This window comes from Phyllobates terribilis, unplaced genomic scaffold (genome assembly GCF_046119375.1).
Source record: "Phyllobates terribilis strain yellow unplaced genomic scaffold, ASM4611937v1 Scaffold_7__3_contigs__length_470593459, whole genome shotgun sequence".
NCBI classification, from domain to species: Eukaryota; Metazoa; Chordata; class Amphibia; order Anura; family Dendrobatidae; genus Phyllobates; species Phyllobates terribilis.
The window spans coordinates 298,213,345-298,239,526 of NW_027362767.1; the positions used below are offsets into that span (position 1 = coordinate 298,213,345).

Genomic DNA, 26,182 nt, shown 5'->3' on the forward strand with positions numbered 1-26,182 from the left:
GTGATGGCAATTCCTACGTCTTGCTTCATGTGCCAAAAATGCCAACCGCTGCGATGCCCAACGTCAGCATGACTGTGAAAGCAAATGGTGCAGCTATTGGGCATCGCAGTTGGGCTGAGTTTTTAACATATGCCACAAAGCGCAATCAGCCTAAGAGATCGGAGTGGCAACAATTCTTTATTTCTCAACAATCCCTTTACTGTAAATCCCCCTTAAGGGATAGAGGAAATTTACTGCATAAAATAGACTATGATTAGTGCAAACCTTCAGTACCAAGTAGGAAATCTCACCATGTAGTATCACAGGAGTGGCAATAGCTCAGAGGTCAAAGACAGGGTGAATTGGCACAAACATTACACTCAACTCCGAGTAAGGATAAATGGGTTACTTTATTTAGAGGATTTTACACTATAAACCTTCATCACCTGTCTCGTTATATCTGAGGTTTATGGACAGCAATTGCAAAAAGCCTAGAGAGCAAGGACTCTGGAATCCAGCAGTAAACTTTTTTTCAGGACCGAATGACAGGAGCATGACTGACAATACCGGAAAAAAAAAAATCTCCCTGTGACTTGATCCTGAAAAATCCCAAAAAGGAGTTCATGATTGCAGGCAGAAACCCTTTAACAGTTTTGCACTCTTGTCAGTCTATGTCCATCTCTGCAGTAGTATTTTCAGAGGACAAATTGATCAATTAAAAAAGGTGCTAAAATTCAAAAAAAATATATATATATTGAAAAGAAAAAATTAAATAACAAAAAATAAAAAAATAACAAGTGATCCCATTATTTAGTGTGAAGTACAGCAGCTTCTTAACACTCACTACAAGGAGCGTTACAGCAAAACGTCTGGAAAGTAGGAATCACCGAAGATGGTGCAGGGACGTGTGATATGAAACGATGATTCCTTCTGATGAATATCATTTTTCTCAAATGGTGACATTTCTGATTGAGAATGAACTGAGCATCAAACCACGGCTGTCCTCTGTCTTACAAAGTGCTATCTTCTTAGCTTGGGTCTGGCAGACTCATTACTGTCAATGGACACCAGTCTTCTCTTCAGTATACAATTCCTCTTCATCCCACAGAGACTTTGGAAAGTTTAGACTTTTGGGTAATGGAAACCCCTACACCTGGGTATGAGAGGACAGATTAAAGTGGAGGAGATCTGCTTTGTACGGCAGAAAGCAAAATCATCCGGGAACTGAAAGTGGATATTGGCGGCAGCCGTTATGAAGGTCTCCCCTCATCTCCATACAGGACATTGATCCCTCGTCCACTGTCCAACAGTTCGTCCTTCATGAATAGGAATTTTCGTTAACCCGATTCTGGGGTTCAGTCTCTTGATTGGTAGAACAGGATATATCCTGACTCTGAGTTTTTGGAAATGTCTGATGTTAAACCGTAGAACTCTTCAATGGCTTGGGCGTCAATTTTCTATTGGCAAAAGGGGAGAAAACCCATGCATAAAATATTAGATGACGATTATCAAATGTAAATCTGTGTGTAATATCTCATATCTGCATTATCCCCAAAATGTGATAAAATCAAAATCAGTATAGAGAGTGAAGATGCATAGCCAATTAATGCTTTGTATATACCCGTCATAAGTGCAGGCAATGTAAAGCTCCATGATGGATATAGGTCATGCTGATCGGGCTCATACAGATCAGATGCAGGACCCCAAATGATAACAAAGCAGCGATCTGTCTGACGTTACGGGGATCAGTGAGAACATCCCACATTCTCCAGAAAAAGCCCAGGATCCATCTGCCATGCTGCCAGCATTTCTGGTGTAGGCTTATATACATGTCATCCATATATCTATCCCCATAGCTTTCTATCCAGCATTTCCCTATGGCTACATTCTGGCGCCCATGCACGTTCTGGCTCAACAGTGGCTCTAATGTCCATTATTACAAAGAAATAAGCCCTCGGCTGTAAACACTGTGGCTCTCCGCTCTGACCACGGCATTGCCACTAGACTTTTCACAGGCCGCAACACTCATTGAAAATGGCAAATTTTTTAATTTATTTTTTTAAAATATATAAAATATATCCCCCCGCCACACCCCCCCCCCCAAAAAAAATGTTAAGAAAAAGCAAGACAAAACCCAACAAACCTCTACAATGTCATCGTCAAACAGCAGCCAGAATCCATGACTCTTCACGATGGTGATGTAGTGTCCACGGTTCGGGCCACTGTGTTAAAACGGAAATTGTAAAATGTTATTCTCTTGGTTTTGGGAATAAAGCGCTGCGCTCCTTACATGAGGAAGCTGGTAACTGTATAGTAACAGGACAAACTTGTAAAACAATGAAGGTCCCTAATACATGACAGGAGGCAATGATCTCAAGAGCTATAAAAACCGATCCAAAAAAATGTTCTCAGTGGAATAAGGAACAGGTGTTACCCAAGAGGCACATGTCTATGGCAATTCAACTATTACAGGGGTCAATCCAGAATTACCTGTGAGGCCATTTCCCATTTACATCGCATGTAATCTAAAAGTATAGTCTGATTTGGGAGCGCTGACCGACTGTACTAAGTCCCAGGTTTGTATCAGTAAGGGCTCATTCACACGTCAGTCATTTTTGATCAGTGGTTCTGATCAGTTTAGTCAGTGTCAGTTATCACCATCAGAGTTTGGTCAGAAATTCATCAATTTTTCTAGGATGAACTGATGGAGGTTTCTCAAGTTTCTCCTGTCAGACGGCAGAAAGGTGGCCTCCAAGTGATGTCTGATTTAACGGATCCATAGACTTGCATTGGAGAGTTTTATCCAACACTTGGATCAATATCGGACCAATCTCTGTGCTTTTGTGCAGATCTCTTAGGAATGAATAAAAGAAAAATTAGACATCTGAACAACCCCACATTATCATAGGTACGAGTGCCATCTGTAAAAAACATGGATCGCATTCGCACAAGAAAAAGTGACGTGTGAATGAGCCATAAAGTGAGGACTCTAAGAGGAAGACTTAGAAGAAGGCCATTTGGGAATACGGCATTACTGTGCCGTTAACAGGGGGCTGTAAAGGAGGGATCCATCCTAGAATTTCTGCTATAAAACTTAACTCTTGCATCGTTTACCTCTTTTTTGCAGAACCCTCTTCTTCCTCCAACATTGCATTTTGATTCTGTTGTGGGATTTTAGCCTCAAAGGCTGACAAAGGTAAGGGAACACTGAGAAGCCTTTGCTATCCAATAACACAGTGACTAGCCCAGTCTATTTCAAGGATGACTGGAGGTGAGGCCATGATTTTATTAATTTTCCAATACTACGTGTTATCGAGGGTTAAAGGTATAACATATCCCATAGATGTCTGCTGATAGTCTTCTACCAGTCATATGAATTGACCTGACATTTACCCACCTGCCACAGTGAACCACCACCGCTACGAGGTCATACATTCGGTCAGGGTTAGTGGCATCCCCAGAAGTGTTGAAGAGCCGCAGTTCAAGTGGAAAGACCACGCGGTAGGAGAGTTTGGTATATCGGTGCAGCTGGTCCATGTATTTAAACCTTTTCAAGTGCAGGGCTAAGATCATAGGCAACTTCTTCACTCTCATCCTGCCAACAGAGTTGAAGCACACTTAGCAAGCACTTCATGGGATTACTCAATAATAGTTTTCGGAAAAAAAGGAGAAGGTCACCGACACAAAACTTGAAAAGAAATTAAAAGAAACAAAACTGAATCCTCCTCAAGCACCAAGTACAAGCGCAGCAATGTAATAGACTCCCTGCTGTGCGGTTGGAGACACAAGAAATGGCTTGTCTGCTCAGATAGAACAAAATGTGAGAAATGCAGTGTTTTATAATAAAGATTCACAGCAACGTCCTCAGAATAATGAGTGACAAGTTAAAATACATAGAAGACGTACAGTCATAATTAGAAAGGGTAACGCATTTTCCCATTTTTGTTACAAAGTGAATTATGTCTCCCCCATGCAGCAACCTGTTGCCAACCGCACATCTAAATCTATGTGTATGAGGCGCACAGCTTAGCACACTGTGGAGCTAATCCATGGAAGAACTGGGTGTTCCAGCCTTATTTTTGCCATTTCATTATGATATTATGCCAATGGAAGATTAAAAAACCTTAAAAGGGCTTCTCTGGCGCCTCTCACTTCTGCATTGATGACGTCTCGGATGCATGCACGATATCTGGAAGACTGAAAGAGATCCCAGGCTCTACCATCTTATGGACATCCTGGACGTCCATGCGACTCTGAATCTTGAAGATATCCCTGGACAGGAACATGGCATGCTCTTTCCTCTGATGGAGACTACCACAGCTATGATCTCCTCAATATTTTACCTATCATTACTTAGAGCTCTGGACACTTTGTGCACTTACCTGAAGAAATATTATAGCTATCCAAACCAATAATGAAGTACTGTGTGAGAGTGACTGCAAATCTTTCCGGACGTAAAGGAATAAGAAACTTAGAAAGCAATGATAAAAGGAAAAAAAGAAGACGCCTGCGCTGTTTATTAGTCCGCACAATTTTTGCTTTTTCCTGAAACAGTTTTAGGCTATGTGCACCTCAAGCCTTTGTTTCGCTGATGCAGCCAAAGAGTTTTTCTCGGCGAAACAGCTTCAGGAAAAGCCAGGGGCCTGTCTCCGGATGCTGCTTTGATGGCGGCTCTACAGTCGTTTTTTCCATCATAGCGTCCCGAAGAATGAACAGGGTACTCTTTTTAACCGCTTCACGGTTTCCGAACCCTGAAGTGGCTAAAAGAAGTGACAAAAGACTGAAGAAATGCACAACAATGTGGTTTTTACATCGCTGTGCTTTATGTACATTGCTAGTAGAGGTTTCGCTGTGCTTTTTCAGGCAAGTGTACTCTAGTGGGAGCGTGGAGCGAGTCGCTGCCAGACACCTATGCCAGGGTTATCTAGCTAAAGAGAAAAAGGATCAAATGTCTGAGCTAAAGCGGTTTATCCATGCACATCAGATGGTCAGCCAAAATGGCCAGATTGGGTTGGCTTGGCTTTAGTCTGGCCTATATGGCACCTTTAGAATATCTCTTTCTTATAAGACCTTGACTATAAAATGACATAGGGCTACATAAAGATAAAGATTGCAGCAAGACCTTCACCAATTAAGAAATAATGTTTTAAACCACAATAAGCAATACAATGACCATCAATATAGTAAAATAAATAAGTCTCTTCTCACCTCTTCTGTCCTTCCTGTTTGCTCCGACACTGCTCACAGTAATATTTGTACTCACTGCATAGTGTTTCTGTATTACTGAACCCCCTGCAGGAACATAAGGAAAGCTGGAGAAAGTCTGGTAGCACACGCCATAGTTAGCACACTTCCACAGCAGAGAATTTGTGAAAACAAATTATAGGACCAGATTTTACTTTATTTAATTCATATTGTTTATGGCTTGAAATTATAAGGAAGTAGTGAGGACATCTGTTGCGGAGTTCGTTATCTTCCAAACTTAAAAAAATAATAAAGAAAAAAAATCTGTCACGACTTTTAGCATTTTCATACCAGTTTTGGCCAGCTGTGGCAAAATGGGCGAGGTTGGGTTAGGGCAAGGCATAGCCTGGTCAGCAAATTAATGAAAAGTTGTAGCACATCTTACACTAGAAATAGTCCAGTCCCTAACTTGAGTAACATCTCAGACGGAGGAACACACCAGTTGTAACATGCAGCTAATTCATTAAGTGGCGAGCACCTCTTAAAGGGAATCTGTCAGCAGGGTTTTGCTATGTAATCTGAAGACAGCATGCTGTAGGGGTTTAAACACAGATTTCAGTGATGCCTCTCTTATCCAGCTCTGTGGTTTTGTTTGCTTGCAATGATTGTTTTAGTACCAGGAGCTTATTATTGCAGGGACACAGCAGAGTGTATGTGCTAGTCAGACACGCCCCCTCCTGTGATAAGCAGCTCACTGGCTATAGACTTTGTACATACAGAGTCTGGTGTGGGTGGGGTTAGCTTCCTCAGCTCTGCTGTATTGCTAAATCTAAAAGCTCTGATTGTGTGAGAACTACTTCACCCAGTTAGTGATACATCGTTGGAATCAGCTTCTCTTTGCTTACATTACGCTGCTCTCAGATGAGGTAGCAAAAACCGGCTGACAGATTCCCTTTAATGAATTCGGTGCTTCTTACTTCAGCACAACCATCATTACGACTGGCGTGTAATAAATTGGGCAATCAATGTTTTTACTAATTTATTCTTAAAATATGCTGTCTATAGAAAAATTTATTGCAAGCTCCTACAGTACTGCTCACCATTATTGGCACCCCTTCATTTTTTTCATAAGACTGTACAATATCTACAAAAAGAAATGTACCAAAGTTTTATCCTCAGGATTTTTTTTAATTAGTGGTCTGAAGTAATACAACAATAAAACATTTTTCAACTTCCATGTTGCAATTTCAAAGAAAAAAACAGAACAAACAGCATGTGCATCAATAAAGGCACCCCCAATTAAAACTTGGTTGCATTCCCTTTGGCATTGCTGACAGCCTACATCTATAAGCTTCTTGCACTTCTCAGCTGGAGTTTTTTCCTACTCTTCCTTTGCAGTTTGTTCAAGTTTTAAAGGTTTGCAGGGTTCTTTTTCCCAATGGCAGATTTCAGCTCACCCCAAAGATTTTCAATGGAATTGAGGTCAGGATTCATTGCTGGCCATTTTAAAACAGTCCATTTTTTTTTCTTTTTCAACCATTCCGGTGTACTTTTGGATGTGTGCTTTGGGTCATTGTCTTGCTGGAGGATGATCCTCGACTCAAACCAAGTTTTCTTAAATTGGGTAGGACATTTCGCTCTAAAATCTCTTGATAATTCTCTGATTTCATGATTCCTGTGATATGGTCAAGGCCTTCAGTACCAGACGCAGGAAAGCAACCCCACAGCATTATGGATCCTCCACCATGCTTAACTGTTGGTAAGGTGTTCTTTTCTTTATAAACTTCATTGCGCAGTCTGTAAACAAACTGTTTTGCATTGCCAAAAAGCTCTATTTTTGTTTTATCAGTCTACAGAACATTGTCCCAGAAGGATTGTGGTTTGTCAAGGTACTCTTTGGTAAAAATCAGTCGTTCCTTTTTAGGTCTTTTCTTCAGCAATGTTTTCTTCCTTGGCCTTCGCCCATAAAGCTCTGCTTTGTTCAGTGTGTGGTGTATGGTACTTGTTGAAACCAGGACCCCAGACTGTTCCAGGTTGGCCTTCAGGTCTTTGGATGTTTGACGTGGTGTTTTTTTCCACCATTCGCACCAACCTTTGAAGACATCTCTTGTCAATTTTCCTCTTTCCCCCACATCCAGTGAGGTTTTTGATGGTTCCCTGCTTGGCAAACTTCTAAATAACATTGCACACTGCTGAAACTGGGATACCAAGGTCTTTGTAGATGGCCTTATACCCTTTGGAAATTTTGTCTTTGCTAATAATAGCAGTTCTGATGTCCTCAGACAGCTCCTTTGTCTTCACCATTGTGACAAAGGAACAGGGCCTACCATGAGGCTTTTTAAAACACTAAAGTCATCATTCATTCTATAATTCATGTCACCGACAATTAATCACAGGTGAATCTTTTTTTTGTGATTTCCACAGGCAAGTCAAAATGTGTTTCCATACTAAATTAATGCCAGTACCAGTGTCACAGCAAGTTTTAGGCTTTTCTAATTTTCCTCCCGTTGTTTTTTGTTTTAAATTACTGTTTATCATTTGCTCTTTTGTATTTAACATGAGTGCTCTATACAAAAAAAACTTTCACTTGATTCATTTTTTTTCCAGGAGATACTCCACATTATGTACTTAAACTTCTTGAGTGCCAATAACGATGAGCAGGACTGCAAAAAGAAAGATTATTCACAATGAGGCATAGCACATTAGTCGGCTAGGACCTATTTATTGAGTTTATGCTAATTCCAGCACACACTTATTATACATAAGACTAGTGATGACATTACATAGCGTCTGAAAACTGTGCGAGTGATGCCCATTACATAGTCTATACATAGTAATGTTTTACTCTAAAGCTGGTGGTGGTGTAAAACTGTTTTTTATATAAAAGAGCCCCTGTGAGCTCTGACATGTCTATTTTACTATATAGTTGTATTTCTCATGAAATTTTTTTTCTTCAAACTCTGCATCTTTCTGTTCCTCTGTAATTATTCCTGGAAATGTATGAAAAAAGCCTAGGATGGGCTGAAACATCGGATGACTTGTATGTTGAGACAACAATAAACGGCTAATTATTTCACGTGTGAGTGCCGGGATCCTACTTGGTTTGATCTAATCTAATAGAAGACCCTATAAGAAAAGAGCAAGAGATGATCCAGATAGGAAGGGAGGAAATACTGATTCTCATTGAAGAGATTCATTTCAGAATGGAGATCAATTTCAAGACAAGGCTCCATGGGAAAGAAAACATGCAAAGCAGCTCATACCAGCCACCAATCTGTAGACTGCACTGTTTCAGGGGATTTGCCCCTCATCAGTTTGTGTGCAGTTAAACTCGACATCCACACCAACTAGACACTTATACTCCAGTTGGAATAAAGTTGGCCAATATTAATTTTTTGGGGGGTGAAAATTATTTATTTCTTCTACGTAAATGTGAACTTCAGGGCTAAACAAGACATAAGTCTACATGAAAGTATCAGAGGACTGTATAAGTACTTATTGCTCAGGACAAATCTATTACCGAAATCACTCCCGGTATGGAGGCTCCATGATAAAAAAAAATACAGGGCTGTGTTATACTGATGCAAACCAACCAGATGGAGGCCAAAAGGACACTATTCATCTCCATAGGACTAATGTAACCCTGCTGACATGTTCAGAATACAGACTCGCTTGTTCAAAGAAATGGAGTTTAATAGCTTGTAAAAAAAAATCCCTGAGCTTCCTTGATGCTGCATCTCTTTTCAGTCTTGTGCAGCGTCACTCCATTTCAGAGATATTCATATTTGTTTATTCTGGAGTGCAGTATGTGAAATCTCTGTTTGGTTGCAGTCCAACTGGGCGTTTCCTCAGTCTTCTCTGGAGGTGTGTGCTTTCAGCCCTCACTCATAGACACAGCGCGGCAGCGTATGAGACTGTTAGACCAGCTGCCAAGCTGTGATTGACAGGGTCTGGGAGGGGCAGCTGAAAGTGCGCGCCCCCATAGAAAACTTTGAAGAAACGCCCAGTTGGACTGCAAGCTGAGATTTCACATACTGCGCTCCCAAAGAAATGGATGTGAGCAACTCTGCAATAGAGTAATGCAGCGCGAAATGGAAAAAAACAGCGGCAGAATCAAGGAAGCTCAGGGATTTTTACAAGGTATTTAATGCCATTTTTTAAATATGCGACAAATCTTCTTTAAGGTACATCACTCCATAGGCTCACAGTGAAAGGAAAAGAGAAGATTGAAAAGATGAAACTAAAGCAAATTAACGGTCCAGATACCCGTTATAACTCAGCCAAAAACCTTATAAAATTAGGCAAATGAGGAAAAAAAAACAACACACACACCACCATCACAATCTTTATGGTTTGTGACTATGACTCACCTTAAACAGTGTGTAATGGAAGTATTTTGTTCCACATCCACTGAGAGATCCAAGAAATCTTCATCTTTGCTACTAACCTTGAAAAGCAGATAGAAATAAAGCAGTGTAAACCTTGTGACATGGAAGGTTAATAGCATCTCAATTTCAAGAGTTATACATTAAAATAAGGGTGAACACGGGGGCATATTAGTTCACACATATCCTTATATTTAGTATGTGTGGAGGCATCTACTGCAAAAATAAAGGAATGAACAGCAATGCAGCAGAGACCCAGAAAGAAATCACGCTTTTGCTTTGCGTTAAGGTTTGTTCAATGTGAATGTGCCGCAAGACATCTGATGCATATTATCATCAAAGGAGAGGCCCTTCTGTAGGAGATCACATATATAATCCGAAGTGTGTATCAGCCATTACATAGACAGCCATTAATCTGAGTGACTACTATTTAGCACTACATCCCCTGCAGCTGCCACTGGAGGTGAGCCGTATGGCGCAGCTGATCATGGGTGGTGTTAGAAGCTTTTTAGGCCATCTTTATAGCAGCCCACCACTCTGGCTGGTAGCGGAAGATCCAGATTTCTGTGCTCGCCATCTCATAGCTCCAGTCCACAGTAATGGGTATATTGCAAGGTACGTAGACATGCATGGGAACTATAAATAATAGATTGTCCAAAAAAAAATTGAAAGAGCAGAAAATTTACAGAACGACTAGTACGGTAAATAGTTGTGGCTACCTAAAATGACAGCACAGTAAGGGTGCACAGATTTTTATTTTTTTATAAGAGAAGAAACATTGATCTTGTCTAAGGATAATTATTGTGGCCAAATAATAATGTCTTATAAAAATGCCACAGAAGTTGCTAAGTGCCTTAGGAACTGCTACTGTAGATGTACACAGTGACTCAAGCACAGAATTTCTTGGAAGCTTTATGATTAATATTGCAGTTTGGAACAGATGGGAACTACGAGTTACTGTGACCTGCAAGAACCAAAAATAAAACGCAATTTACTCCTCCCTACTTCAGAGGGGCGATCACAAATGTCACCGCTGATCATATAAAGAAGGTGAATGAGTTCTGGAGGTTTAGCGCGGTGCTACATTTTAAAGGGAATTTGTCAGCAGGGTTTTTCTACCTCATCTGAGAGCACTGTAATGTAGGGAAAGAGACCCTGAACCCACTTTGTTTACTGGGTGTAGCCATTCTGACACAGAGCTTTTAGATTTAGCAATACATCAGAGCTGAGGAAGCTAGCCCTGACCACAGGAGGCTCTGTATATACAATGTCTATAGCCAGTGAGCATCTTATCACAGAAGGTGGCGTGTCTGACTAGCATGCACTGCTGTGTCCCCTCCTTGTGCTAAAACAATCATATCAAGCAAACAAAACCACAGAGCTGGATAAGAGAGGCATCACTGAAATCTGTGTTAACCCCTACGGCATGCGGTCTTCAGATTACACAGCAAAAAGCTGCTGACAGATTCCCTTTAAATCATGCTAGGCTTATTTTTTTGCATCTGTCTTACTGTACAAACCATCCTGTCTACCGGCTAAAGGGGGGCGAGATGTTGACGGATACAGTAAAAAGCATTGTGGAAAATGGTGCAGAATTTGCTTACAATTATTAATTTCAATTGCACTGGATTTTTCATTCTGCAGACAGACCTATAGGTGCCACAGCTATCTCTGAGGAATCCCCCATACATTTGAACACTGCGCTGGATGTTCATGTGTTTTCTAACAGATACCTGTTGTGGCTCCTCTTCCCTGAGGACAAAAGAATTGGGCACTTACACTAAGGCTATGTGCCCACAATGCAGAAATGCTCCGGATTTTTTCCTGAGCGTTTCTGCATCTCCCTGGCAGAAAAAAACACATGTGGATTGTACATGCGGATTGTACATGCTTTTTCCTGCCAGGGACAAGCGGAAGTGAAGCGTTCTTCACATGCATTTCCGCATGCGGGTTGACAAGCGCTTTCCAAGCGATTTTAGCATCACTTGGAAAGTGCTTGTCAACTTGGTCACACTATATAAATCCATGCAAACGGCATGGATTTATATAGTGTGACTGTAAAGAATGGTAAAAAATAAATGTTATACTTACTTTCTGATTGCCCCCGATGTCCTTGTCTCGGCTTGCGGTAGACTAAAGGACCTGCCGACGTCAGCGTGCGCGTGACCCATCACATGACTAAATGACATCACCGCAGGTCCTTCAGTCCACCGTGAGCTGCCGGCAAGCCGAGACAAGGACACCGGGATCCATCAGAAGGTAAGTATAATATTTATTTTTTATGTTCTTCTTTTTTTTACAGGTACTATGGTACCCGGGTCCGGAGGAAAGTCTCCTCTTCTCCAAACCCGGGTACCATCCGCACATTGAAACGAATGTTATCCGCATGTACAGATACAGTGATGCGTATTCCATGTGTTCCAATGCAAGTCAATGGCGGCGAAAACGCAGCACTTCCGCAAAATAATTGGTAGTGCTGCGTTTTTTTCCGCAATGATAATCTGCAGCGGAAATTTCCGCAGCATGTGCACAGCACATGCGGATTATCATTGGGGAACATGGCAGGCCTTCTACCAAGTGTTTTTTAAGCGTTTCTGCAGTGTTTTTGCCGCTGCGGAAACGCTTAAAAAACGCATTGTGGGCACACAGCCTGAAACAGACTTATCCTTCTCTGTCAATAGCATAGTGGTTAGGCCAGATCTGTATGGGATTACTGACCATGCCCGTGGCCGATGCCATTTTTACAATTTAGTCCATCCTTTTACATTCAGAGGTGAGTAACTCTGCATGTCTATAGGTCTTAGTATCTGTTCACATGTCAAGTAGTTATTTACATTTTTTGGATCTCTTTCAGGATCATAAAGATGAAAATAAAAAAGGTTTCAGGACAGGATCCATGCATTTGAATGGAAACGGAAATTCTGGAGAAACTATTCACATGGAGACCTAATCAAGCTTGACTGCATAAGATGACATATAAATATCCACACAACCCAAGTGATATTCATAACTTGAGCACATGAAGCGCTATCTGTGGGCAGCCTGATGCAAAGACAGAAGATAAAGACAATGATACTTTTTTTGGATAAAGATTGATCTTATGGATTTCAGTGAGTGGTAACCCTGGATTTGTGTGTCTAGTGGGCGGTCCCATTCAGTGATTGACAGATACACCTGCATAGATGATGCACCCGCTGGACTTACTCAATGAGCAGGGGTGTAAATAAGTAAATTCCAGCTATCAATCTGCTCAGCTCCTCCTGCCCTGTAATATGTGACAGGCTCCCTATGAAGTAACACAGGCTTGTCTCCTAGTCCAATCGATCATCTATAAAAGTGTAATGAGCAGCTGGGAAGGGGGACTCTTGCTTTGAGAGATTGTGGTTATTCATTGAAGTTAACAGACACCCACTGATCTCAGTGGGAGCTCGCAATGCTTTATTTAGCGAGTCTACAGGGAAAAGGAGCATTCAGCGAGCGGCTCTCCATAAGGAGGGATAAGATATGACTACATGGTTACACTCCGAGCATTAGCAACATTCACTTTAGTGGAGAGCTCACGGTACCTGGGCTGCGACATGAAGAATCCCCGATGGTATAAAATAAAGGTATTTGGTAAACAACGCGTTTCGGCGCCTTTTTTCAAAGTAAAAAAACAAAATGTTTTCTCCACTAAAGTGATTTTCTATCTGGAAGACTTTTTCCTCCAGACACGCATCCTAAGGCCCTTATAGGTGTTGTGGCCGTACACAACCTCCCTCCCAGGTGAGCACTACCACCATGCTCGCAGTGTTGCCTTATTCTGTCCTAATCAGACCTCAGCATTAGGAGCAAGTGCTTGGTCTGGTAGACGTAACTCACAGTTTCACAGTTAAGACATCTGGTTTCATTGGTTAAAGTTCCCTGGAAGATCTCGTGGACCCAGGTGAGGTCGGGCTTCTCTGGCTCCTGCAGCTCTAAGCTCCCATTCTGCAGCTTGCCGTTCTGGTTCTCCTGCTTCTTCTCTTCCTGCAGCAGGTCGGCGATCGTGTTGAGAAGGTAGTTCAGGAACTCGTGGGCGTCCTGCTGCATGTAGTTGTCAAACAGTTCTGTGAAACAGAAGACATTCATGGTATCATAGTGAAAGCCCCCATCCAAAAAGACCATATAAATTCAGATATTTCTATGGCTAGCCCTAATAACCCATTGCCATATTTAGTGAATGGGGCAAAGCAGGGATACATAAAGCTGCTACAAAGTGATTGGGCACCATTCACACCAGACTAGGACGACGCTGAGGACAATCTGAAGTCCTTATTTCAGACACAAAAACAGATCAATTTGATTGGAAGCTAACTAATCTCTCAGAATAGGTTTGGGGTGTGAGAAGAAGTCTACATATACACAAGGGGAACACGGAAACCACATGCGGATATTGTCCATGGTCAGACCTGGACTTGAGAACCCAGCGTCGTAAAGCCTGCTGTGTGCTAACTTACCATGCCACCCTACCAAATAGTGTATACCACAGCTGTGGGGGGTTGAATGGCTCTATAGGGTCATACAGGCTTTTTCGACATGGAAATCAATAAGGGAGCAAAAGTATTAAAAAAATGTAAAAAAAAAAAAAAAAAAAAGACTGGTCTTCAATAGGTCTCAAATTATTAAAGATTATATTTCCCATCTCCCGCTTCCAGGTTGTAAAATGTAAATAAATCTTGATTAAATACTAGGGGTTTTACGGCCAGCACACATTAGGCCACCAGATGGCGATGTCACTTATCTTGTGAAACAAACCTGTGTCTCTCAAGATGTCTCAGCCATATACCCCTCAAGTCAATGAAATCTGAACCAAGTAAGGCCAAGATCACACTTGAGATAACATCTACTAGGAGGCTCTGTTACCAGTTCCAGTATCTTTAAGGGAAGGGAGATTGCAGCACACTGTGCTATTCTTAAAATTACTTTTATTCCAAAGAAAACTAAACGGACCCCATTATAGTCATTGGGGTCCATCTGGTTCTTGTAGGAGCTGTGATGTTCCTAGTGCTAACCCTATAGCCAGAGTCAGTCATGAATTTGCAGAACTGACATTCTGCCGAGGCTATAAAGGGGGTGTTCTCAACACAGAGATATTAGATACATTATCACCCCTACAGATCGTGAAAATAACAGGGTTGCAGAATGGATTCCTGTCAATGTAGCTCTGCTGCAGATCCCTGCACCAGACAGCCAGGAGCTTGGTCACCTTTTTCTCAAGGCCATAATCAGCTGGTCCCATGCTGATGAAAAAGTGATGCCATACATAAAGTGTCTGAGGTTTTGATCACTTTGGGTCCGGGTGCTGGCACTTATGCAAAAGGGGTAGAAGGCTCAGTCCAAGCTTTACGGAAGACAAGCTCAATACTAAGTCTACAAGCCTGCCTCCAGTCTAAGAGGAGAGCAGCGCTCCTGCGTGTTAGCGATGGTGGGGGGCCTCCGTTCCCAGACCTCCAATGATCAAAACTTCATAAAAGTCTCTCTGATATGTCAAATGTTCCGTAGAAGTGCCGCTACTCTATAATCTTTTTATTCTTCAGACAGGAATCTGACTGCAGAAAACATAAAACAAAAACAACACTCGCTGCCAGTTAAATCACCCGCTGCTCTGGTGCCAATGGTTCAGTAGTCCCATCTACTCCCGCAGCGATGACATGCCACACATGCACATGACCACTGCAGCCAATCACTGGCCTCAACGCTGATGCCAGCATGTGTTTGCTCCTGGAGAATAAAGACCGGCAGGGACCAACAGAACATCTGCCAGGGCGCGGCATGGGTTTTAATAGGTGATTAATAGGGACGGGAAAATCAATCTGCAGGACCCCAGTCCAGTGGCTAGGTCCATAATCTGTGCCGCTGGATGGGAAGCCTGTGAATCTCATTAACTCCCGGAAACCTGGCTCTTTTTATGATTAGCCCAGCAGGAGCAATGTCAGAAGAGGAGGCGGGAATGCTAGGAGGAGAGGAGGGTCACAGGCTTCCCATCCAGCGGTCACACATCATTCAACCTGGCCCATGGACCAGAGTCCTGGAATCAAATAGGTTTGTGAAGGACATTTGGGGACTAGTGACCCCAGACACGCTTTGCGGGAAGCTTTATTATTAGCATACCATTTTCTTTCCTCAACCTGGAGATGAATTTCTTGGGCGGTATAACCCCCACTTTCTTCTTCTGTGTGGCAATGCTGTTAAACAGGTCGGCCAGGCATGTGAGTAAGCTTTCCTTCTTCCGTGGCTGGACCTTGTATGCCAGAACTTTTTCCCGAAACGGACGACAAAAATAAAGTGCTTGTAGAACAGAGTTGCAGTAGCAGGTGTTGCCGAACTAGAAAGTGAACAGAAAAATAAGTAAAATCGCAAGGCGACATGCGTACATGTACAAACATCTGCAGAAATCTGGTAGCTAGTGGGTGAAAGCCGCGTGTTCTGTATTTAGAGTGCAGACGTAAAGACACTAAATAATCAAAACTCAAACCACAAGAAATCAGAAGAGACAATCACTACATTTCACCATATCCCTTTTTAAAGTTATGAGTAATTGTTTGGCAATTCAGTCTCTTAAAGGGAATCTGTCACCAGGTTTGTGTTTACACATCTGAGAGCAGCATAATGTAGGGGCAGAGACCCTGATTCCAGCGATGTATTACTTTACTGGGCTAATTGCTGCCATTCTCCTAAAATCCCTGTTTTCTCTGCTGCAAATTTAGCAGTGCTCTGAACGTTGAGCCCTGTATAAATCCCACCCACACCACTGATTGGCAGCTTTCTGTGTACACAGGCAGAAAGCTGTCAATCAGTGGGGTCATACAGAGCACATGAATATACAGGACTACCTGGCAGAAGATTTACTAGTCCTCTAGTCATAATCACCTGCTGATAAAACTGTGATTCTATCAAAACTACAGCAAGCAGCCCAGTAAGTGTCACATCGCTGGAATCAGGGTCAGTTATGGTTTCTTCGGATATTGGCAAGAATAATCAAGTTCCACGCAGCCCTGTCCTTTCCATCATATCTGCCGATCATCGCCTGAAAGGAGTCTGACGGCAATGTGACCAAGACCTTACAGCCAACTAATAAAAGGGCCGCCTGGTAAATAGATATTGATGACGTGTAGATTAGGGTGGGTTTCAGTATCAAATCGGTGTGGGTCCAGATACAAGTCATCTTCACTTATCACCCAGCAGCAGAAGGATATAAGATCACTGAACTGCACAGCTCTTTTCAGTGTGTAGTGGCTCCTCCTGGGTATTGTAGCTGTTCTGCAGTAACTAGGAGTGGCCGCTACATAGTGCATGCAGCTTTGCAGTGCAGCTCTGGTCAATGAGCTTACATCCGGCCGCCAAAGCTTATAACAGCTGATTGTGGGGGTGGCAAAATGTAGGACAACCCCTAATCTGATACTGATGACCTATTCTAGGGGTAGATCAGTAATATATATTGATTGGGCAATCCCTTTAAAATACAGATGACATTCACTTTAACAAATATTTAAGTTGGGGTGTAAACCTTCACCTGCCACATGGATCTAAAAATACCAAATATTAGTGCAATTAGCCTATTTCAGCTTGGTTTTTGGTTTTCATATGAAAAGTCAGTATTTCTATGGCCATTGTTCTTGTATGGAAAGTGGTCGTGACAGAGATCACAGTAAAAACCTGCAATAAACTAGGGACTGAACAATGGTTTTCTAAAAATAAATGTAATACGAGAGTTACATTAACATATAATAAAGCATTAATGTGAGTTATACAAGTGGAGAAGCAAACACATCCTAGAAGAACATGAAAAAAAAACAAAAAAAAAAAAAACACATTCACATTCAATTGTTCGGGAATATGCACAAGATAACAAAAGGGCATCTAATAGAGCACAGCCGAAATAGAAGGAGGCGCTGGTATTTTTAGCATTTCTATTGATAGCCCAGTGAGAACGTTCGCTCCCCATGTGCAATCTCTAGTCTTTACACCAGTCACAACTCACACAAAAGGGAACTGTGCAGGGGAACGGTCTGCAAAAACCACAGAACCTGCCATTTAAAGAAGACCGCTCACACACTTTGACTTTATAAACGGTACATTACTGCAGATAGCAGCAGGAATGGAGACAAAAAGGGGTTTTTCCCAGCTCCATTCTGGAGGTACTGGGCACCAAAATTACTGGTGCAACATGTCCATTTTCTAATTCAACAGTGTAAAGGCGCCTTTAGCCTTATGCACCCTAGCCCTTGCAAATAGGATCATTAGCCAGGTAAGTAGAAAAAGTGCTCAGTGCATATGAATAAATAATATACCCATTACATTATCCTATCAATGCTAATAAATGCATAATAGATGGGAACATGAAAAAAGAGAGCTCACAAAAGTACCAACCTCAGCATCTGACTATAACAAGGGCACATGCAAAAAGTGTGTGCCTCTCATTACACTGAGGATTGTAGTATATGTGCATTTTCTTGTAACCGACGCATGTTCAGTATCAACCATCACCACCATTCACCCAACCGGCAGATGCTCTGTATCGACCATCGCCACCATTCTCCCAGCCGGCGCATGCTGAGTATCAACCATCGCCACCATTCTCCCAGCTAGCGCATGCTCCGTACTGACCATCACCACCATTCTCCCAGCCGACGCATGCTCCGTATAGACCATCACCACCATTCTCCCAGCCGGCGCATGCTGAGTATCAACCATCGCCACCATTCTCCCAGCCGACGCATGCTCCATATCGACCATCACCCCAGCCTGCGCATGCTCAGTATCGACCATCACCACCATTCCCCCAGCCAGCACATGCTCCATATCGACCATCACCACCATTCCTCCAGCCTGCGCATGCTCAGTATCAACCATCACCACCATTCCCCCAGCCAGCACATGCTCCATATCGACCATCACCACCATTCTCCCATCCGGCGTATGCTCAGTATTGACCATCGCCACCATTCTCCCAGCCGACGCATGCTCCATATCGACCAATTGCCACCATTCTCCCAGCCGGCATATGCTCAGTATCGACCATCACCACCATTCTCCCAGCCGGCACATGCTCAGTATAGATCTCTCTCATTATTCAGAGCGTGCGTTGGCCTAGCCGGGGCACTCTCAGTATGGACTTATATAGTCCTGGCAGTTGGCTGATGAAGCAATATGCGAAACGCACGTCAGGTCTTGGGTTCCTACCCGATCTTCAGTATTCCTTTGCTTTGGTAATATATATCTCACTGCTTTTTCTCCGGTACACAAACTCTTTAATTGACTTGCTGTAGTATCACTCAGGTCCATTTGTAGTCTGTACCTGAATCTGACTACTTGTGTGTATTTCCATTGATTGTGGTGTACTCCGATCGGGCTGCATCTCTTTTTTCTTATGCTTGCGTAGTGTCATTTTTACATATTTCAATAAATATCATTTTTTTATACTTACGTTATTGATTTTGTGTCTTAAACCATTCATTGAAAACTGTGTAAATGGTGATTGTTCACTTGTTCAACGATCAGACCGACAAAAGGGAGGAATCGCTTCTGGTATTTGCATGTTGAACACATCTACAGATCATTATATAACCATTTCATTCATGGTTCTTGCCCTGGATACGCACTTGTCTGACATCCTTTGCTGGTCGTGAGTAACGATCGCATCGGTCATCACTTAAACGATTATCTGCTTGAGTAACGAACCCTAAGAGAGGCTCACTATTGTTTTGCTTGGGAAGGAGTAGTAATTATTCACTAAAGCAGATGCTGGGTTTCAATAAACACCATTTCTTTTTAAGTTTTTTGGCAGAGCTGCAAATCCTTCCTTGTATACTATTGATGAAAGTCCTTGGGACCAGGCTTGCTCTTTATCAATGTTCATTTCCACCGTCCCCAGCACTGTGATTTACGCCCAAGACCTGAAGTCCGGGCAAACCTACAATGTTCCATCAGCGATGCAATGGTCAAAAGTTTTGATACTGAAAAATCACTGATGTCACAGCTGTAGAATACAGCACTCTATACTGACAGGGGTGTAAAATCACCCCGTCAGTATACACGCTGCAGGAAGTCACTGGGGTTCATCAGCTGAAGATCTGCTGACGTCACCATTCACCTGATGGTCACGCGACCATCAGCTGACGTCACCGATTAGCTGATGGTTCAGGTGATCGGTGACGTCAGCAAAGGTCCTGGTAGCGCAGTACACTGCTGGGAGCGAGCCCACTCCCAGCAGTGTACCGCTGGCCGCCGGGAGCATCGGATCTCCGCTGGGGGCCGCCGGACAGGTGTAAGTATACAGGTTTGTTTTTGTTTTTTTGTTTTGTTTTTTTTACTTTTTCTTTTCTTTACTACCGAGGGAATGCGGGCTGGGAAGAGCAGACTGCTGCTCCTCCCATCCAAGATGCTCTCGCTGTTATCAGCCAGAGCAGCGGTTGAATGAAAGGAGTAGCAGCCTCCTCTCCCGACCCGGGTACCACCCGCAGCACGATTCCGGCGCGATTTCGCATTAAAACCGCATCGTGTGCACATACCCTTAAATGCTGATAATTGTACACAAATAACCCTAGAAGCATCTGTTATTAGACAGTGAACCTGCTGCTGGCAGTTGGGCTCCATCTTGAAGCTGTCGACTACTTGGACAACTCCTTGTCATACCCCACCCTTGGCCCCAATAAAATAATAAAGCCTATACTTACCTTCCATGCTGGTGCCGTTCCCACAGTGTCGGTACTTGCTCTATCTGGGGCTCCCGTGCTGTTGTTGTGACACGTGACCCCGGAGCCCAATCAGCGCTGGCGTCACTGCACGAGAGCCCCAGGACCGCGAGTGCTGACACCGCTGGAATGGCAGGGGAGGCGAGTATAAGCTTTTTTATTTTATTGGGCCAAACATTTTGATCAAGAAGGGGTTGCCCTAGTAGTGGACAAACCCTTTAATGTAGTGCTATGCAGACTGCAGCTTCTACAGAACAGGTGCCAGAATTCAGCAGCAGGACAGTGAAAAGAGCTTGTCAATTAAGTGGGTGGATATTTAGTTTGCAGCTTAAAAGGAATCTGTCAGTAGGTTTTTGCTACCTCATTTGAGAGCAGCATAATTTAAGCAAAGAGACCCTCATTCCAACAGTGTATCACTTAGATTACTGGGTGCAGCCGTTCTCACACAATCAGAGCTTTTAGATTTTGTACATAGTCTATAGACAGTGAGCTGCTTATCACAGGAGGGGGCATGTCTTGACTAGCATGCACACTCTGCTGTGTCCCAACAACAATAAGCTCCTTTTGCTAAAACAATCATTACAAGAAAACAAAACCACAGAGCTGGATAAGAGAGGAATCTCTGAAATCTGTGCTTTAACCTCTGCAGCAGGCTGTCTTCAGATTACATAGCAAAAACCTGCTGACAGATCCCTTTAAATACACTTGGGCCCTGATTAATCAAGATTGATCATCAAGACTGGCAAGCAAAACACCAATGTGCTGAAGATGCACCAAATTTGTGAATTTGGTGCATCTTTTAACTGCCTGTGCCGCTGTAATAAATGTACTTCAGTCGGTGCTGGAATACATTTCCGCTGTCATTTATGTCATCTTCGTGCCGTAAAATTGTGATGAATTTGTTGGCTGCGCTGGGCCACGCCCCTTTCCTTGCTAAGCTCCACTCAATTCAAAAAGTTGCAGGAGTTTGTGGCGACAGACGCAAAACTACAAGTTAAAGATTATGTTGTCAGATCAGGTGACAGATCCTCCTTGTATATTCAGTATTGTGAATTCTGGCGATAGATCCGATTACGTCACCTTTTGACTGAATCGCTTGCGATTTAAAAATCAGTGATGTAGGGGAAGTCAAAGGGAATTTGTTACACATCAAATTTTTAGGTCATTACTAAGATGTAAGATTCCAAATGACTGATATTATTTTATGTCTGTATTTTCAGCATAGTAAGTATTGCAGGTTGTGTGTATCTTATGCACAACTGTCAGAGAAATAGATTTATGTCAGAAGTATATTGCCTCCTCCCCACCAGGGACCAGCCAGCATTGTAAGAGCATTAGCTGAGCCATCTTACCTTATCCGTCAACTGTACAATAGAGCCAATATCATGTATATGCCTCCCAATAGAAAGGCAGCCTAAAATAGGGACAGAGACCTCGACCGCAGTCACTTACAGGGCTACCTGCTGCAGTTTTGATCAGGGCTGTGGAGTCAGTAAGCCAAACCTCCGCCTCCTCAATTTCCATAACTGTGACTCCCTCATACATGGCTGATGTTTAAGTGATAACTTTACTGTAGCACAGATTCATCTCAGCTAAAAGTCTAGACGTTTATAGGACATTTCATAACTTTCCCAAATTCTTATGAAAAAATATTCCCCACAAACTGCATTGAACTACTGTACCCAATTTATTATATATTTTAGGAGTCGGAGTCGGTCCATTTTATACCGACTCCACTGCCCTGGTTTTGATATCACAATTATATCTGCTACTTCTCTCACTGAGGAGATCTGTATAACCCCGTCCACTCCATTGATTGCCAGCTTTCTGCCAACATTGTGCATAGGAAGAAAGCTGCCAGAGCTCAAGAATATCAAGGACTACGTAGCAGGAGCTCATCACTGAAAGGACTAGCAGAGAATGAACCAATGTTTTATAAAAACTACAGAAAGAAGCCCAGTAAGTGATACACCACTGGAATCAGGGTCTCTGCCCCTACTTTATTCTCCCTACAGATGGGACAGATAAACTTGGTGACAGATTGCCTTTAAATCATCTATCTTCAATTATGAGAGGATTCTGCTCATCTTGTCCCATCCTACACAGCAAAGCTGACAGAGAACATGAGACATAAGCCAGTGTGAAAATTACCATATTTTTCACACTATAAGACGCGCTTATTTCCTCCAAAATTTTGGAGGAAAGTAGGGGGGGGGGGGGGGGGTGTCTCATAGTCCGAAAAATACGGGCATGGAGAGCACACTGTAGAAGCAGCGCGGCTCCTGCAGCGGCCGGCGGTCTGTGTGCCCACTATTAAAGCTCATGAATATTCGCTACAACCCACTCCCATGGGTTGTAGTGAATATCCATCGTCTTTAATAGCAGGCACACTGACCACAGAGCGGCAGCAGGAGCAACGCTGCTGCGGTACAGTGTGCCGGCTATTGAAGAGAGTGAATGGTCACTGCTCCCCACGCACACACAGTCCCGGCGCGGGGGAGCAGCGAGTATTCCGGCACAGCACTTCACTGTGTGAGGGCGCATGGCAGGGACACCATGTGCGGCTCACACAGTGAGATCAGTGTCAGCAGCAGAGCGGGACAGCGCTGGAGGAAAGAGGAGGCGAGTATGAGTGTTTATTTTTTTGTGGGCAGCGTGATGGGGATCAGGGGGTGCCGTGCATGCCAGAATCAAGGGGTGATGCCGTGCATGCCAGAATCAAGGGGTGATGCCGTGCATGCCAGAATCAAGGGGTGATGCCGTGAATGCCAGAATCAAGGGGTGATGCCGTGCATGCCAGAATCAAGGGGTGATGCCGTGCATGCCAGAATCAAGGGGTGATGCCGTGCATGCCAGAATCAAGGGGTGATGCCGTGCATGCCAGGATGGGGGATCAAGAGGTGCCGTGCATACCAGGATGGGGGATCAAGGGGTGCCGTGCATAGCAGGATGGGGGGGGGATCAAGGGATGCCATGCATACCAGGATGGGGGATCAGGGCCACGTATACCAGGAAGGAGGGGCCATACATATCAGGATGGAGGATATTAACAGAATTGGGGGACATTACCCCAATACCAATGTCAGCAGCAGACCCTCTCCCCCATAATAGAGCATCATGACCACATTTTTTGCTTACATTTTTTTTCTATTTTCCTCCTCTAAAACCTAGGTGCGTTCTTATGGTCCGGTGCATCTTATAGTCAGAAAAATATGGTACTATTTCAAAAGTCACCATTATTTGAAATGTATATATTAAACCAAGATTTAACCCATTATCTACCAATGTCCTTTTTTTATGGAAGCCTAATTTTTTGCTTCTAGCAACTAAGATTTTCTAATTAGGTCCAAAAAAAAACAAAAAATGAAAATTGCTAATTTGGCAAGTAATGGGTTAAGTAGGTTATTCCTGACAAGACATCGCCTTTAAGATCCCTGTATGAGCTTACTGTGCTATGTACAGTGATTTTTTGGCAATAACGGTGCAGAATTCTGATGCCTGAATGTCCGGTCCTTGGACTTTTAACGGAAGATCCCCACAGTCTTGTCATTCTGGTGCATCCTCTACTTTTACATCATAAAAAAGAAAATTATATATTTCAACACATAACGGAGGTAAACTTACATTGACCAATCCGAAATAATGTTCATTTACTGGAAATTGCTCTGGGCCTATTTCTTTTTCCAATGTTGAGGCATTGGTGCCCTGTGGGAACAAAAATTAAAACATATAAAATGTTACCGTACACAATGCAAGGGTCATACATGTAAACCATGTGGAAAACTGGTGTAAATCGCCATGTAAAGTGGCAACATTTATTTTTTTGCAATGTGGAGTTGTGCAAAAATGTTGCAAATGTTGGCGTTCTCAAGCCAGTTTGAAGCAGCTCTGCCAATATGGGTGGCACTAGAGAGCAGATGGGGTGGTACAGGGCTGGCAACACCCACCCATCAAATTCAGCAAAGTGCCAGTGTTTATTATGCCAGAAATGTTACTCCAGACGTTCATTGGTTCACGCCAATAGGATCAAGTTGTGTGCACCTCTTAATTCGGTGTATTATACTCTTGTACGCAGTTTTTACCATCAGTAATTTTTACATATGTAAAATAATTTAAAAAGTTCCTGCCATTTATTGTAATGGTAACGGACTGCACAGACCCATAGACTCCCCATCCGTGCTTTTCATAGACCCATGCACCTCTATGGCTCATTTTGATCTGTTACTCTGATCAAAAACAGAAGTCTCCATGATTTTTTTTGCAGACACACTATCCACAAAAAAAAAAAAAAAACGTGCTGTCTCAGTGAAAATCATGGATAGAACATGAATGCGAGTCACGGATGTCTGAACGAGGCCTTAGAGACAGATGTGACTTCAGGACCGGTCATCAAGGGAATGCAGGACTGGAAAGGAGCCGCAGGCACAAAACCATGAGCGATTGGTAGTTCAAGTTGTAACATAATCATGCATAAACAGAGATGATTTAGGATATTTTTGGCAAGTTTCCTTTTATAGAATAACCCTATAATAGGCCATTTACTAACCGCAATGTTCTCTTACATCGGCTTGTATTTGCACTAGCAAGGAGCACTTTTCTTCCCCATGTTTGGTTATATCCCAGCATAACTGGAACAAATTAAAACCAACATCATTACATCCAACAGTGTGTTCATAGCACAAAGTACATGGGAAGCATTAAGCAGATAATCTCTGATGGCAGTTTCACGCACCCGTGATACGTGGACTGGTCCTTCATCCCCACCTGAGCTGTCCCCACTCTTAGGCTAAGTTTCCATAAGGAGTTTTCCTCTGTGTATTTTCACTGTAGTGTCTTACAGTTCCAGCAAAGTGGATGGGATTTAAAGAAATCTCACGCCCACTGGGATTTTTTGGCGTAGAATAAACTGACCTGCTCAATTTTATGGGCCGATATTCCCCATAGAGTGGTGGGAAATCCACAGGTAAAAACCACATAGGTGTTTATAGAGCATTTCCGCTGTGGGAACACTTCTAACGCATGGAAACTACACGATTATGTCAATAAAGTTTTAATAACGCCCAATACCAGGAGGTATCATAAACAAAGCATCTTTAATTGAAACATGACACCAAAAAGACAAAAACCTAAGCATCAAAAATTAGATAAAAATGTATGAAAAACAACGCAAGTAACCTAATAGGCGCAGAAGTGCTGCAACACCAAAATCTCACCGACTGCTCATCGTGGGCACATAGCCTTTGGCATATATGAAGCCGTTCGCTCAGGTCAGGAGATGCGAGAATGTTCTGTATTTCACTGTGTGTGAACCTGGACTTACTGCTCATTTAGGTACTTGTGGGTCATAATTATTCTAACCAACAGCTGGTCTGAAAAAGCAGAGCTGCAGTGTAAAGTAGCAGCCTGTATTATAATTAAAGAGGATGTCAGACTTCCTCGGATTGCCCTGCAGACAGGCGCTAATCAGAGGTAACAGGTCAAAAGCAAACATTTACACACAGAAGGATGACATACAATGTGACAGTACCACGCCTGCAACTGCTGAGAGGTTCAGTGCAATCTTTCTTGTTGAATTCTATCACATCAGTTACAGAGGAAACCATCCAGCTTTCCAAGAATACTAAAGGGCAATATCTAACGAGCTGAGCATGAGCAATAACACTGTGCATGCTGTCAGGATTCACCGGTATTGCCAATGAGACCAGGTGGTCATGTGACCACAAGCAAGCCAATTGCATACAGGTGGTCACATGCAGACTAGACTTTCGCGGCTGCTCTCACTTCACTTGTAGTGAGAAAAGAAAGCATATCTAGTTGGAATATGGCCGAAAATATGAAAAATTGCTTACTTGCGGCCACAATAAGAAATTATATGCTCTGTTACATTTAGAGGAAGGGTGGGTTTAGAAAAGTAGAGAG

General features: G+C 42.9%; 1 protein-coding gene across 1 annotated transcript in view; it reads right to left on the reverse strand.

The window, feature by feature from the left end:
- Nucleotides 1-400: 400 nt before the first annotated feature.
- Nucleotides 401-26,182, reverse strand: part of LOC141154699 (ubiquitin carboxyl-terminal hydrolase 12-like) — a 49,865-nt gene continuing 24,083 nt past the window's right edge. The window contains exons 2-9 of the mRNA XM_073641035.1: nucleotides 23,888-23,968; nucleotides 15,681-15,894; nucleotides 13,410-13,636; nucleotides 9,534-9,610; nucleotides 5,188-5,271; nucleotides 3,377-3,574; nucleotides 2,123-2,201; nucleotides 401-1,436 (exon numbers count right to left, since the gene is read on the reverse strand). Of these exons, the coding sequence (XP_073497136.1) occupies nucleotides 1,335-1,436; nucleotides 2,123-2,201; nucleotides 3,377-3,574; nucleotides 5,188-5,271; nucleotides 9,534-9,610; nucleotides 13,410-13,636; nucleotides 15,681-15,894; nucleotides 23,888-23,968 (1,062 nt within the window). The 3' untranslated portion in view covers nucleotides 401-1,334. The remainder of the gene's footprint in view (nucleotides 1,437-2,122; nucleotides 2,202-3,376; nucleotides 3,575-5,187; nucleotides 5,272-9,533; nucleotides 9,611-13,409; nucleotides 13,637-15,680; nucleotides 15,895-23,887; nucleotides 23,969-26,182) is intronic.